General features: G+C 41.2%; 1 protein-coding gene across 1 annotated transcript; it reads left to right on the top strand.

The window, feature by feature from the left end:
* Positions 1–303: 303 nt before the first annotated feature.
* On the top strand, positions 304–13,557 carry tnpo2b (transportin 2b). The gene is made up of 23 exons (XM_086033056.1): positions 304–502; positions 1,301–1,400; positions 1,557–1,632; positions 1,761–1,910; positions 2,110–2,216; positions 2,311–2,444; positions 2,795–2,876; positions 4,236–4,358; positions 4,452–4,570; positions 4,689–4,749; positions 4,852–5,023; positions 5,229–5,381; positions 5,813–6,038; positions 6,116–6,287; positions 6,774–6,968; positions 7,075–7,233; positions 8,141–8,228; positions 8,326–8,520; positions 8,612–8,687; positions 9,058–9,157; positions 9,242–9,316; positions 11,127–11,256; positions 12,023–13,557. Exons 2-22 carry the CDS (start codon positions 1,302–1,304, stop codon positions 11,232–11,234), a joined length of 2,670 nt encoding a protein of 889 aa, XP_085889182.1. The 5' UTR covers positions 304–502; position 1,301; the 3' UTR covers positions 11,235–11,256; positions 12,023–13,557.
* The last annotated feature ends 1,164 nt before the right edge of the window (positions 13,558–14,721 follow it).

Here is a 14,721-nt window from a genome sequence, read left to right as displayed (position 1 = left end):
AGAATTCAAAGCAAGCTTCCCAATTAAATTATTTGTTGTTGGTGAACAGTGTCGATTGATTGAGTGTCATTGAAGGTGGGAAAGGTTGCTATGAATAAGTCGCAGTGTATAACTTGGGGGGCAGATGAGCACAAAAAAATATAATACTTGTGGTAATTGTGAATAAAGTTAATACAAAACAACGCAAACATGTAAATGACTTGCACGCGGATTTTAAAAGTTATAGAATTTAGTTGACAGTCGTGACAAATCACGTAGACTTTACATGACGGTCCGCCCAGTACGGAAGCCGATTGAGTTCACGGTGATCACCGGCTTGATTGCAAGGCATGCAATCTCTGTCACATACCAGCTAGCGGCATAGCACCCACATAAATCTCTTGCGATCTGAAGTTCGTTTTCGGTTCAACCGAGCCTAATTACATTACGTTAATGTTAGTTGCCTTAGTGTACCCATAGGATTGCCTACAGAAACGTACGTTTGATACATCGGAGTGACCAGGTAACATTTTCGCGGCATATTCAATCAAATGCTAACTAGTCGTGCTACTTACTAGCTGCTGGGGGTTTTCATTCGTAACGTCTATGTTATGAATATTAATTCGCTTCAGTTGTGCGGTCTTTGTAGCAGGGACTTCAGCCCAAACCCCAGGATTTGTAAAGGTGCTAAAGCGGTTGTTAATGGAGGACTATCTTCGATCCTATTCTCTGCTGCAGTTTACGTGTGAACGATTAACGACGCTTAGCTAGATAGCTTGACATTTTGCCCGTGTAATCTGGGCCTTGTGTTATAAGATTAGTTGGATCATAATTTCATAATTACAGGCTACTCAAATCAGACATTTGCTAAAGAACGACCGTTTAATCACACTGACAGATAAAAACAAACAGCGAATGTAACCTAACATGGCGATGCTCGTTGCGTCACAATGGCACTTTCGCAATGTTTGGTATTCTGTGGAATCTTCATATTACTGTGACCCGTTATAGTTGGTTGGTTAGGGTCGTAGAAGTCTAATTTGCCGTTAGGTGTGAGTGTGAATGGTTGTTTGTTTTTCTACATGTACTCTGCGATTGACTGGCTTTCAGACCAGCGTGTACCCCGGCTCTCGCCCGAAGGCAGCAGTGTTAGGCTCCAACACTCCGAAGGAGGGTATAAAATGAATGGGTGGACGTAATAGTTATAGCTCTAATAGCAAGAGAATTCTAACTGTGCTTCTTGTTGCCTTACATGGCTGTCAATTAGGGTAACACAGATTGTGTCTTCTTAACAAAGACAGTATTGTATTTGGTGCCGCAGGATGGAGTGGCAACCAGATGAACAAAGTCTCCAACAAGTGCTTCAACTTCTCAAGGACTCACAGTCTCCAGACACGGCAACACAAAGAGCAGTTCAAGAAGTATCCTTACCTCTGTCCATGTGCTTGGAAAAATAGAAGCTTGATTGTATTTTAACACCACTGTTTAATAGTGAAACAACCATTTTAGGTATGTGTGGGTGTGTGATCTTTTGTAACATGTGATTAGCTGGTTGAACACCTTAACACAGCCCACAGAAACTGGAGCAACTTAACCAGTTTCCAGATTTCAACAACTATCTCATCTTTGTCCTCACAAGCCTAAAGTCAGAGGGTGAGTATTTTCATATAAATTCATAAAAAAAACAAACAAAAAAAACCATCAAATCATCTTGCTTGACATTCATACGTGTCATGTACATGATATTGTAATTTAATCTCCTTGTTGCCTTCCTTCTCTAGATGAGCCCACTCGATCTCTCAGTGGCCTGATACTGAAGAACAATGTTAAGGCTCACTACCAGAACTTCCCTCCCAATGTGGCTGACTTTATCAAACGCGAATGTCTCAACAACATTGGAGACCCTTCCCCACTTATCAGAGCTACAATTGGTGGGTACTGTGAGAGATTGGATGGAGTAAAGCTAGTGTAGCTTTTATTTTGTAGCCACTGTGCAGCAGACTGCTATGTAGGTGGATCGCGTTCTGTAGTTAATGTGGTTGCGATCGTGTAACTGTTGCTTCTTTTTTATGTTCGAAGAATTTAATGTACGTTTTATGCATGTGTAACATATTTATTATTTTCACTAAGGTATCCTGATCACAACCATAGCCTCCAAAGGGGAGCTGCAAACATGGCCGGAACTGTTGCCACAGCTTTGCAATTTACTGAATTCGGAGGACTACAACACCTGTGAGGTCAGACTGGCATGGCATCACCCACAAAGAATACGGCTTTAGTTTCAGTAAGTACTAATTGCAGTTGTGTGGTTTTCTCTCATAAATCTGTCAGGGTTCTTTCGGAGCTTTGCAAAAGATCTGCGAAGACTCTTCTGAGTTGTTGGACAGCGATGCACTGAACAGACCACTCAACATCATGATTCCCAAGTTTTTGCAGTTTTTCAAACACTGCAGCCCCAAGATCAGGTCAGTTGGAATTATATTTCAACAAGGGTTCCACAGGTGCTTGACACTCATTAAAATGTATAAAAATGGAATGTTGCTGTGTCAAGGCTTGAGGTGTTTGACATTTTTCCACACTGCTTTTTCCGCAACAAATCATAAAAAAACAAAAACAGGTGCAATTATCAATTTACTCATTTCATTATTTGTTGCATGCTCGCATCTTTTAATGCTTTTGAATAAATTAATCATCTTAAATATGCATGTGAATATGTAACTTACCACGACGGTAAGGTGCTGCAAAAGGATTGAATTGGACCTTAGAAGTATTAAACAAAATCCTGCTGGCTTCCACATGATTGTCTTCTACTCAGGTCCCACGCCATAGCATGTGTGAACCAGTTCATCATTGGTCGCGCTCAGGCTCTGATGGATAATATAGACACCTTTATTGAGGTGAGTACTTTCTGTGCTAATTTTTTTCAACCCCCCCATCTGACTCTTATCATGTAAATGCTATAATAACGCCCCATCAAAGTTAGAATCTAATTAATCTCTGGCCTCTTAAAGACTGACAAGCAAAAGAAAATATTACGGGGAGTGACTTATAATTCATTAGAAATTGTTGAGTGCATGATTGTAGTGTAGAGCTGCTACTCCTCCATACTGTGAGGAGCCAGATGAGGCATCTATTTAGGATTCCTCCTGGGCGCTGTCTGGGCATGGCACCTTTGAAAGGAAGCCCTGGGGAAGACCCAGGACACACTGGAGAGACTGTCTCTCTCAGGGGGCCTGGGATTGTTTTGGGCTCTCTCCTCAAGAGCTGGATGATGTGGTTGAGGATTAGAGAGAAGGAAGTCACGGCTTCTCTTTTTAGGTTGCTGACCCTGTGACTGGACCCCATATAAGTGAAAAATAATTGATGGGTGGACGACATGATTGTGCTATGGTTAGTAATCAAGGGGAAGATCTAATTGAGCTTGGTTTATCTGTTTTTATAAACTATAATATTATATAGTATTTTTCCTTTTTAAAAAAAACAGACATTTTTGGTTTTGAGATGGGAGGCTGGACTGGATTAATGTCATTTCCGTTTCAATGGGGAATGCTGATTTGAGATACAAGTGTTTTGAGTTACGAGCACATCACAGAACAAATGAAACTTTTATCTGAAGGCACCACTGTGGGGCAAAAATGCAAAGTCTTGTAACAAAGAAACAGCATTTAAAGCTTGTAGCAAGACATTTTTAATACAAAAGAAGTCATATTTATACCCTTTCACATTTTTACCGTGTTTGACAAAATACTGTACCATAGTTACTAAAATGTTAAACATGTCATTGTAATTGCCCAAATGCCCACATAAATGTTTTATTAATCCAATGAGAGATATGAAAGGTGGGGAATATAAATACCTATTATTGTGGTCTACAACTCTGATTGCATAAGTTCACACCACTGATTTGTGGGTGTGATTGTGTGAATGTGCTTTGAACCATTATTTCACCACAGCGTCTGCAGCAAAAAGCAAAATGAGACAGTGATTTAAAAGAGGAGCTTTCAATAAATATTTGGAGTGGGTGTAACTGCTGTGAGCTTTCACTGCCCTTTTATCTGCGAATTCTTTTCTATGCTTTAAATAACATTTCAACATTGTATAATGTTCTTACTTGTGTGATAAAAGATGCATTTTGAACTTGTATGAAACCCTACCCATGATCTTTATCCCTCCTCTCTTTCTTTCTTTCTTTTTCTGTCTTTGCCTTCCAATCCTTGACTCTTTACAAACATTCATGGCCTCTTTTTCCTGTCCAGAGTCTATTTGCACTGGCAGGTGATGAGGACAGCGAAGTGCGAAAGAACGTGTGCAGGGCTCTGGTCATGCTGCTGGAAGTCCGCATTGACCGCCTGATCCCACACATGCACAGTATCATCCAGGTGAGGGCTTCAGTCATGCCACCATAAATAAATCAGCTAGTCTTGCAATGGTCTTTGTTGTGATCACCGACGTTCTCTGGCTGTTCCCACCAGTACATGCTTCAGCGTACTCAAGACCCAGATGAGAACGTGGCTCTGGAGGCCTGTGAATTCTGGTTGACTCTGGCTGAACAGCCTATCTGTAAAGAGGCCCTGTCTGGCCACTTGGTCCAGTAAGTGCGCACATGCCAGCCGCTCAATGGACTGGATTAATGTAATAACAAAGAAGTCAAATATGGCTGATATGCAAAACAAAATGTAACAAAAGTGTTTGTCTGTCTATCTTTTCAGACTCATCCCAATCTTAGTGAATGGGATGAAATACTCAGAAATCGATATTATTCTGCTAAAGGCAAGGCCATTACTCTCAGCCTGGCACACAGTTGCCTGGTCATTTTGTCTTTGAATGCTACCGCTTCTCTCCTTGTTTATCTGTCATTTTCTTGTCCTCCAGGGTGATGTGGAGGAAGATGAGGCAATTCCAGACAGTGAACAAGACATCAAGCCTCGTTTCCATAAGTCCCGCACTGTCACTCTGCAGCATGAAGGAGGGGAGGGTGAGGAGGGAGAAGACATTGATGATGATGAGGATGATGATGATGATACGCTGTCTGATTGGAACCTGCGTAAGTAATGTATTAAATAGTTTCAAGTCAAATTATTAAGCAAACCTTGTTCTTGTTTTTTTTTTTTTTTTTAACTTCTAGTGCTTTAAAACGTTTCGGTGTCTTCCATACATTTATAACGTATTTAACTAATAATATATAAGGTATTGTCATTACATGAACATTTCAAAGCTTAATATGCTGTCCTGCCGATTTCCTCTTCAAGGGAAATGTTCTGCTGCGGCTCTGGATGTTCTGGCCAATGTGTTCCGAGAGGAGCTGCTTCCTCATCTCCTGCCTCTTCTAAAAGGTCTGCTCTTCCACCCCGACTGGGTCATCAAAGAGTCTGGCATCCTTGTCCTTGGAGCCATTGCTGAGGGTGAGCCCTGCTTTAGACTTGCTATTTGAAAAAGAGAATACTAGAAGATGGGGGTTTCTTCTTACCATCGTAAAAAAGAATTTAAGTGATTGGCTGGCAAAAAGTCCAGGGTGTACCTTGCCTCTCGCCCAATGTCAACTGTTGCGTCTTTGAATTCTCCTTTTTTGCCTTGGAAATTTCCTTTCCTAAACTATTGAAAGAGATGAGCTGGAAGTACTTGGAGGATAGGATAGTTCGAATTCAACAAATGCTTTTCATCATTTTATTATCAAGCTAATATTTTCCAGGTAGTTTTGAAACTAGCAAAACTGGTTTGCATTTGATTGTTCAGTTGAGTTCATTTAAAAATAGTTCAGTTAACTTGGCTAGCTAGTGGCTATACTGATTGCATTGTTTAATTTGAGGCCTATAATAATGTTTTCTTTCTGCAGGATGCATGCAGGGTATGGTACCTTACTTGCCCGAACTCATCCCTCATCTCATCCAGTGTCTGTGTGACAAGAAGGCCCTGGTTCGTTCCATCGCGTGCTGGACCCTCAGTCGTTACGCACACTGGGTGGTCAGCCAGCCCCCCGACGCTCATCTCAAACCTCTCATGACTGAGCTCCTCAAACGCATCCTGGATGGCAATAAGAGGGTGCAAGAGGCAGCCTGCAGGTACACACCTGGTCGAGGTGACGTCTTCACCCTCACATACTGCTCCTAATTCCTCGCCCTCTACATCTTTTCCCAAGCGCTTTTGCCACCCTGGAGGAAGAGGCGTGCACCGAGCTAGTGCCTTACCTCAGCTTCATCTTGGACACGCTGGTGTTTGCTTTTGGGAAGTACCAGCACAAGAACCTACTCATTCTTTATGATGCCATAGGAACACTGGCAGACTCTGTGGGACACCATCTGAACCAGCCCGTAAGCCACCAAGCTCTCACATATACCGAGCAGCCACATTATGACCAGTTGCGCAGTAACATGATATCCCAAACAATAGCTGAATCAAATATTCTGCCCTTACTGCCAGACATTTTCAGACCCTCTTTTACCCTAATGTTTGAAAACATTTGAAAAAAATATAAATAAATTCCTGGGACTGAATGGCTGGACTGTGAAAAGACAAGCAAATTCATCAATGGCAGCGAATGAGTTAAAAAGGTTATCATTCTCAATTTGGTGATGGTCAAGATGGTGGGAGCATACTCAGCTGGCTTCACAACCAGCAGTTTGGCAGTGAACAGTTGCCTTCAATTTATACCTTTCTACTTTAAATCCATCCAAACGGAACATTGCGATATTTGACACAGCTCTTGTATTAGATGTCATCAGGTTGTGCCAGTGTTGATATTGAGGAATGATAAATGACAGTGAACTAAATCACACGCTAAAACGTCTTGTTTTTAGGAGTACATCCAAAAGCTGATGCCTCCCCTGATCTCGAAGTGGAACGAGCTGAAGGATGAAGATAAAGATCTCTTCCCCCTGCTTGAGTGTCTGTCATCCGTCGCCACGGCTCTGCAGAGTGGCTTCCTCCCCTACTGTGAGCCCGTCTACCAGCGCTGTGTCACGCTTGTCCAGAAGACCCTGGCACAAGCCATGGTGAGACACACAAAGAAAAATACATGGAAGTTCAAACAAAAGTTCATTACGTTGTGAATTTCCTAATAGTTATGGATTTTGTCCCCTTTGTGTGCACGTTTCTTAGATGTATAGTCAGCAGCCAGATCAGTATGAGGCACCTGACAAGGACTTCATGATTGTGGCTCTGGATCTTCTGAGCGGCCTGGCTGAGGGATTGGGCGGCCACGTGGACACGCTTGTGGCTCGCAGCAACATTATGACTCTGCTCTTCCAATGCATGCAGGTGCGGCATGCCCTCTTTTGAACATTCAACATCTGGTAGATTAAAACTCAAATTTACACCACCAACTAACGTTGACACTTGGTACACTCATTATGATACAGAAACGTTCTATTTTACTGCAATCCACAGCAACTAAGTGTTAAGTAAAAAATGGTGATAACACAAATTTCATAAATAAATTAGATGAAATCAACACGTTTTTGCTTTTTTAAATATTATTATTCAGGATTTTGAGTTGTATCCACGTGCTCTTTTTGTCCCTCTGTGCACATTCGATCACCCCATTCAGTAACGCGTTATGCACGACGTGTTTGTGTGCATTTTGGCCACTAAGTCTACACGCTTTACTGCCTAAATATATAAATCTAAATTTCGTTAAATATTGTTTTACATCACAATATCTATATATCGATTAGTGGAGAGTGTGGTTATTTTTTTTAAGCGGCTGCTTTTTAAGACTACACACTTCTCTACTTTATATACTGGTAGGCCGACACATAATTATAAATTTCATTCAGTATTGTTTTAAAGCACATTATCTTTATACTGGAGAGTGTGGATATTTATTTTCTAAGCGGCTGCCTTGATCCCCCTTAATTCCATGCATTTTGGCCGCTGAGACTCCACTCTTCACTATTGCACTCACAGGTAGGCCTACATTATGAATTTTGTTAAATATTGTTTTAAATCAGGCCTATCGATGGTTGTGGCAGGGCCACCCCAACTTGGCTCATTGTGTCCCAAAGGGCCATCACCTAAAATGGCTTAACGTTGTGATAATGTCGTGATGTAAATATATAAGCAGCATAAAAATAAAATGTATTCTTAGGGCAAGTTCAATGCTTGTATTTTTTTTTCCCCATGTGTGTTTACATTTCTCAGTTTCTTGCTCACTGTGTTGTTCCAGGATACGATGCCTGAAGTTAGACAGAGTTCATTTGCTCTACTGGGGGACTTGACCAAGGCTTGCTTCCCTCATGTCAAACCTTGCATTGGTAATTCACTTCCTAGATTATAAACGTAATGCACCTCATTCACCTGTCTGTGTGTCTTGCCCAATCAATCTCCTTTTGTATTTTTGTGTTCCTTCAGCTGAATTCATGCCTATTCTCGGAACCAACCTGAACCCAGAATTCATCTCCGTTTGCAACAATGCCACCTGGGCCATCGGAGAGATATGCATGCAGATGGGCGTGGAGATGCAGCCGTATATTCCGATGGTTCTGAGCCAGTTGGTTGAAATCATTAATCGACCAAACACTCCCAAGACCCTACTGGAAAACACTGGTAGGGTCAACATTTGTCAAGCCCATATCCCCACTTAAATTTATCGCTGGCCTCACAATGTGACACTCGGACTCATTTTGCTCTCTTGCAGCAATCACCATCGGACGACTGGGCTATGTGTGTCCCCAGGAAGTCGCACCCATGCTGCCGCAGTTTATCCGACCATGGTGAGAATCTGTTTGTACTTTTTTAAGCCTTGCTTCATTAGGCATGCTTTACATGCGCAGTCAGCAGCGGCATCTTTTGTGGGCTCACATCACCACCCGGGGTCCCTTGCCTCCTCTCTTTTTCCATTCTGCTCATAATCCTGCGAGCTCACTTGCCTGCACGTGCAGGAGCCAAGCTTTGGCTATTTTCATTCCCCATCAGGAAATGCTCAACGATCGATTGGTTTCTGCTGTTTTCCTTCTATCTTGCATCAATGTGACCTCATCACACCAGTGCAGTCAGGATGAGAGTCTTTTTAATGTTGTTCAAGCTCTGTTAGATCAACTTTGCATGTCTCCAGTTTGGTTGTCAAAGATTTTTGTGTGACAGGTGTACATCACTCCGCAACATTCGCGATAATGAAGAGAAAGATTCTGCTTTCCGTGGAATTTGCATGATGATTGGCGTGAACCCAGGCGGTGTGGTGCAGGTGAGACTTCTCCACATTTTCTCCACGGGATTTATTGTCTTTTCCTTGAAACATTTTCAACTCTGAATTCGATTGATTTTTCAGGACTTCATCTTCTTCTGCGATGCAGTTGCTTCTTGGGTGAACCCCAAAGATGATCTGAGAGAGATGTTCTATAAGGTGAGAGACTGGTATTATTGGCGATAGCAATACTTTTTTAACACAGTTGAGTGTTTATCTGCTGTAAAGTGGTTGAAAACTAGCTAACCGCGGGATGTGTTACTAAGCAACTGCTTTGTACTTTTATGTAGTAATCTTTTTTTTGCTTTAGTGGTGGGCTGTGCATTTGGTATATGGACCTTCAGTAGGGAGTTTAAGCCATTTCTTAATACCACCACTACCGCATTGCAATTATAGATCTACCATCAATAATGTGCAAAAATGCAAAATAATAGCCAGAGGTGGGTACTAATGTGCCATATTTACTTTGGTACAGTTACTTTAGTAACTTTTTGGAGAAATTGTACTCGTCAGTGTAGTTTCATTGCAAGGTACTTTTTACTCAAAATTATTTTTGATTGAGGGGGTACATTACTCTTCATTATATTGACCTATGTTGCTAATGTTGAGTCACTCAAAGTAATGGAATAAGTTCAAATTTTGCTAAAGCATCAACAAGTAGTGGACTTTCAATGTCCTTGTTGCGAATGATATTAATATGGGGCTCATTACAACTTAATTTAAGGTATGACAAAATGATGCAAAACAAGTCAACTGCACACACATCTACTATCACGCTACGGGGAAAGACAACAACTACCATTAAGACCCGTAATTAACAATTGCAGCTCAACATGGTGGGAAGTCATTGTCAACAGCCAAATTTCATGTCTTTGATTTGCTGCAACCTCCTCAGTCCTTGCCCCTCTTTACATGGTAGACCCTCCCACCAAATATCCCATTGAAGAGACAATGAGAACCACGAGGAGAACAACAGAATGCAAAAACAGTGTAGAAACTTTTATTTCCCTGATGTGGCAAAATTACATCCTTATTATTGCAGACTTCTATTGCGTAGTTATCATGATCCGGTGTAATTAATTTCAACAGAGCTGGGCACTTTACCCTTTTTTGTCGGTCTGTCCTCCGTCTGCGACCTGGGTGCCCCTTCCATCCTCGTCCCTCTGTCCTTATTCATAAAAACAATTCGTCCTCTGACCTTGTCCGTCCTCATCCTTATTGTTTGTGTCCTTACATTCCGTCGATAGAGGGACGGGAAAACCCACTGCCGTCGGACGGACGGACGGACGGACCGTTCCAATATTAAATACTGCCCAAAATAAAAGACACTCAGCAAATATGTATGTTTGACCTAAAATAAGGAAGGAATTACAAAAACAAATTATTGTTTAATTTTAAATCCTGCTCCATTTAACGATATAACTGGCACACGGCCTATTTTACATACTGTCAAGGAGCTAAAAAAATGTTGCTGATTGGAGTTGGCTGCAAAATATTTTCTCCGTCCAGCCAATTAAAGGATAGATCATTGTGACATCATCGAGGGCTAGTGTTTAACAGCGTAAAAAAAAAAAAAGCAGCTTCTTTGCTAATGGATCAAGTTACATTGGCCGGCTCTACTGATTCTGAAGGCCCTGGGCAGATTAGATTGACATGGCAGCACATAAAGGCTGAATTCTGACTGGACAAAAAAATAATCTAAAATCCACATAACATACAGGAAGCAGTCCAGCCAAGAGAAACCCTACAAAATGAAAAAAATGTAGATTGTTGGGAATGGATAAATACAGTTTCATGGAACCAGTATTAGAATTTAGGTTGTAAATGTAGGCCCGTGCTTTTGAAAGCTTTTAGACCAACAGAGAAGGCCTTGCTGGCCACCACTCACCACTGGAACCTGCTCATTTGTAGCCGAAAGAGTATTGCTTGAATAATCATTTCCGAACTTTGTTCCCAATCTCCCAAACAGATCCTTCATGGTTTTAAGGAGCAGGTTGGAGAGGAGAACTGGCAGCAGTTCTCAGAGCAGTTCCCCCCTCTGCTGAAGGAGCGACTGGCGGCCTGCTACGGTGTATAAATCCTCCACACCCATCCAAGAGGTGACTCTACTTAATGTCTATGCAAAATATGAGAACAATATGTCTGAAGGTGAATGCATGCCTAAAGGCTGGAACTGTTACATCCAGATTTTCTTCTGGATCAGAGGGAATATAATGTAGAATGAAATGTTAAATTGGATTTTCACATGTGCAATTTGAATCACATTCAGACAAAACTTGATGAGGTTCATTAAAGTTAGAGAAGTTGTACACATGATTGATTCAGTTTTTCTGAAACTTTCTTACATTGAGGACATTATTTATGCAATCTCACTTAAAGTGGGAAATCAACCCAAACAAATATTTTGTCAAGAATATGTTCTATGACCCACTAGTTGAAACAAGGCATTCTGAGCCAAGGCACATATTTTACATTCGTAAAAATCTCCCAAACACACTACCAAACTAAAATGTCACAAAAAGTCGATATTCATGTTTATTGCCATCTAGTGGAAGAGCTTCATTGTTCTGCCAATCACTATACGACGCTGGCAAAGGATAGATGAACAAAGATGTGTTATTGTTGTAGCACATAATGTAGCACACATTTTCGGGCCAATTAAGTGAAATTGGGCAATTTCCCCACGCCATACTTGATCATTTCCCAAGACACGCAGCTTCACTGAAAAGCGGAGGTTGCCCTCAAACATTGTTTAGTCATAATGCACTTTTTTCCCTCCACTTTCCACATTATTATTCGTGTTGGAAACACCTTTTCCCCCACAAAATAACCCATTTGGTTGTGTCCTCTGCCTTGTCTGTGCAGGTGAGCCAGCAGGAGGAGGGTGAATGGGAAACTCATCCATCTGTGTATTGCACTGCCCTGATCTGGGGGGAGGGAGAGGGACGCTTATGGCCGCTCCCCCTGAAGGACGGCCCCCATGCCCTTATGTGTTTGTCCATAGACGGAGGGTGGGCGGGAGGGTATGGGAGGGACAGGGGGACACACCTCTAGATTAAATAGGCAGGGACCCGACACAGAAAAACTAACTAGTAGGGACAGAGAGAAGGGACCCAGAGATGAATCGGAAGCATGGAAACATGGCCTATATGAGGAAGGCAGGGACAGAGACCGGCATAGAGAACGTTCAGGGAACGAGAGGGAGGGACTTCATTAACAAGGCAGGGAATCTAAGCCACGGATACGTCTGTTACCGGGCTGGGAGGACTGGAAATGTGTGATTTTTTTTTTTTTTTTTTTTGGAATTAAATCAGGATTCTTAATTGCAAGAGTAGCTTGACCAACAGACATATGAGACAGACTGACATTTCTAGACTCAAAATCACTTGCACATTATGCTGCATATGCAGTACTTTGAATTGACTGTGGGTGGCACTATACTTTGGACTTTTTACAACTTATTGCATGCAGTTAGTGACAGACAGGAGTTTTAACTATGTTCACGTTCAGGGTGATAACATACTTTCCGGGGTAATAGGATTCAATAAGAGTTACTTCATCTGTTGTCTCCGAATTCTACATAGCTGTCAAATAACCTCAGTATCTGCCATCAATGTTTTCTTACCTTCATTTTGACCACAGTGCTGCTTCACACAACTTTCCATTCGAGACGTTTGTCACATTTTCTACCTGATCTGAAGAGAGAGAACACCTTCTATTGTGTCTCTTTGTGGCTTCACAGATGCCACTCCTCCATGAAGGGAGGATTAGGGCTAACACATTTGTTTTCGCACCAAAGGGGAGTAAATCATAGCAAAAGAATCACACCCTTGGTTGTGTTCATGAGGGTTAATTGTGTGTGTATATATTAATCTACGTGCGTGCATGTGAAGTTTGTAAACCCCTCGTCATTGTGTGTCCGCCGATTAAATTGTGCTTTGTTTTTGACATGGTACTGAGCTTAAACTTGATTCCCACCGCAATGTCCTTGGCACCTGTTAACTGTGACTGCGTGTGTATGTGTATAAGCGCGTGTGTGTGTGTTCTGTTCTATGTTTGTATTGATATCCATTTGCTGCCATATTGATAGTTTAAGCAAATATCTATGATGTTTTACATCTGGTCCACTTTTTTTTTTTTGCTGCTACTGATGTCTTGTTAATAAGAAATTACATAGTAACACAAATGCTCCTTTTCAGTTACTGATAAGTTGTTTTGCACTTTTATTTTGTTTTACCTTTTTTGTACAGATTTTTTTTTTTTTTACTGTACCCATATGTGTTTATCCTAATGTCAGTGTTCTGTCATCCTGCACTGTGAACTTAAGTGTCTTTGACTTGCAAAAAAAGAAACTATCCCAATACTAAATGGCAAATAAAATCAACTTTGTGAAACTGCGACTAATCCGCACTTTTACAATGACTAACCTTGCCATATTGTGTGTCTGAGTGTGAATGTATGTGCGCCGACTGGAGAGATCCTGCATGAGAAGTTGTTTGCCTTTAAGCATGATTTAGATAATTGAGGGCGTTCGTATGATGTGTGAAAGTGAACTTTCGTTGTAGGGGTGAGTAGCTTGCCCCAGCCTACTCTTGTGAGCATGCGCCCTACCTGTGTTTCACTAAGTGGAAGCTTGATATGTATTTTACGGTGATTCAATACAACTGGCCTTTACACACCACTGCGGTTTATTACAGAAAGAAAATTAAAGATAGGACACCACCAAAAAGCAATACTAAAGAGAAACACAATCTATTGTAGTGACTGAGAAGTAGTGAATTTCATCACGTTTATGACGGTAAGAGATTTTTTTTTTTATTGACATCTTGCAGGTGTTTGCCACTAGCATTCACACTAGCAGTCTATTTGACCATAACTGTGAACACTGAGATTGAACTGTTTATACTGAAATATAAGACAATCCAAACCAGAGTCCACTCTTATTGACACAATCAAATTACTTTAACTCCTGTACAAAATGATGTATTTTTTTATTTTAGTGGCTTATTGTGACCATTTAACAAACTGGTGCCAAAAAGATGGGAACAAATGAGTAAGGAAGTGAGATGTCAAGAGAATTTTTTTTCCAACATGGAGTCTACAATAAAGAGCATGATGTTTGATGGAAAGACTGATACTTTTTTGTTGTGTTCATCAGTCATCCAAACCCTGGTGAGATATGGGAATGGTGCTTCTGAGTTTAAAATATATTTCATTTGCCTAAAGGGGAAGGGGAGGATATACATTATTTTTCTTACAGGAAGGAAACCCAAACATATTTTTTTCAAGAATATCTTCTATGCAAGATCACTAGTTGAAACAAGGCATTCTGATAAATATTGCGTTTGTGGAATAAGTACGACCAATCACGGCTGACCTGTTTTCTGAAGCTGAGCCGTGATTGGTCATTATCTGAGCCCGAGCTACATCGACGTCATCTTCAGTCGACAGAAGTGACAAAATGCGTCTAGGAATCGTAAATCTCAGCTCTTCAAGTTAACGCAACATGAACTATTTTCCACAAACCCTTAATGGCACACCTAACAATAAAAGACATAGTCTAT

This window comes from Filicampus tigris, chromosome 6 (assembly GCF_054856515.1).
Source record: "Filicampus tigris isolate MCC_2025a chromosome 6, RoL_Ftig_1.0, whole genome shotgun sequence".
NCBI classification, from domain to species: domain Eukaryota; kingdom Metazoa; phylum Chordata; class Actinopteri; order Syngnathiformes; family Syngnathidae; genus Filicampus; species Filicampus tigris.
The sequence above is the reverse complement of the archived record's forward strand: the minus strand, read 5'-3'. Positions and strand labels throughout refer to the sequence as shown.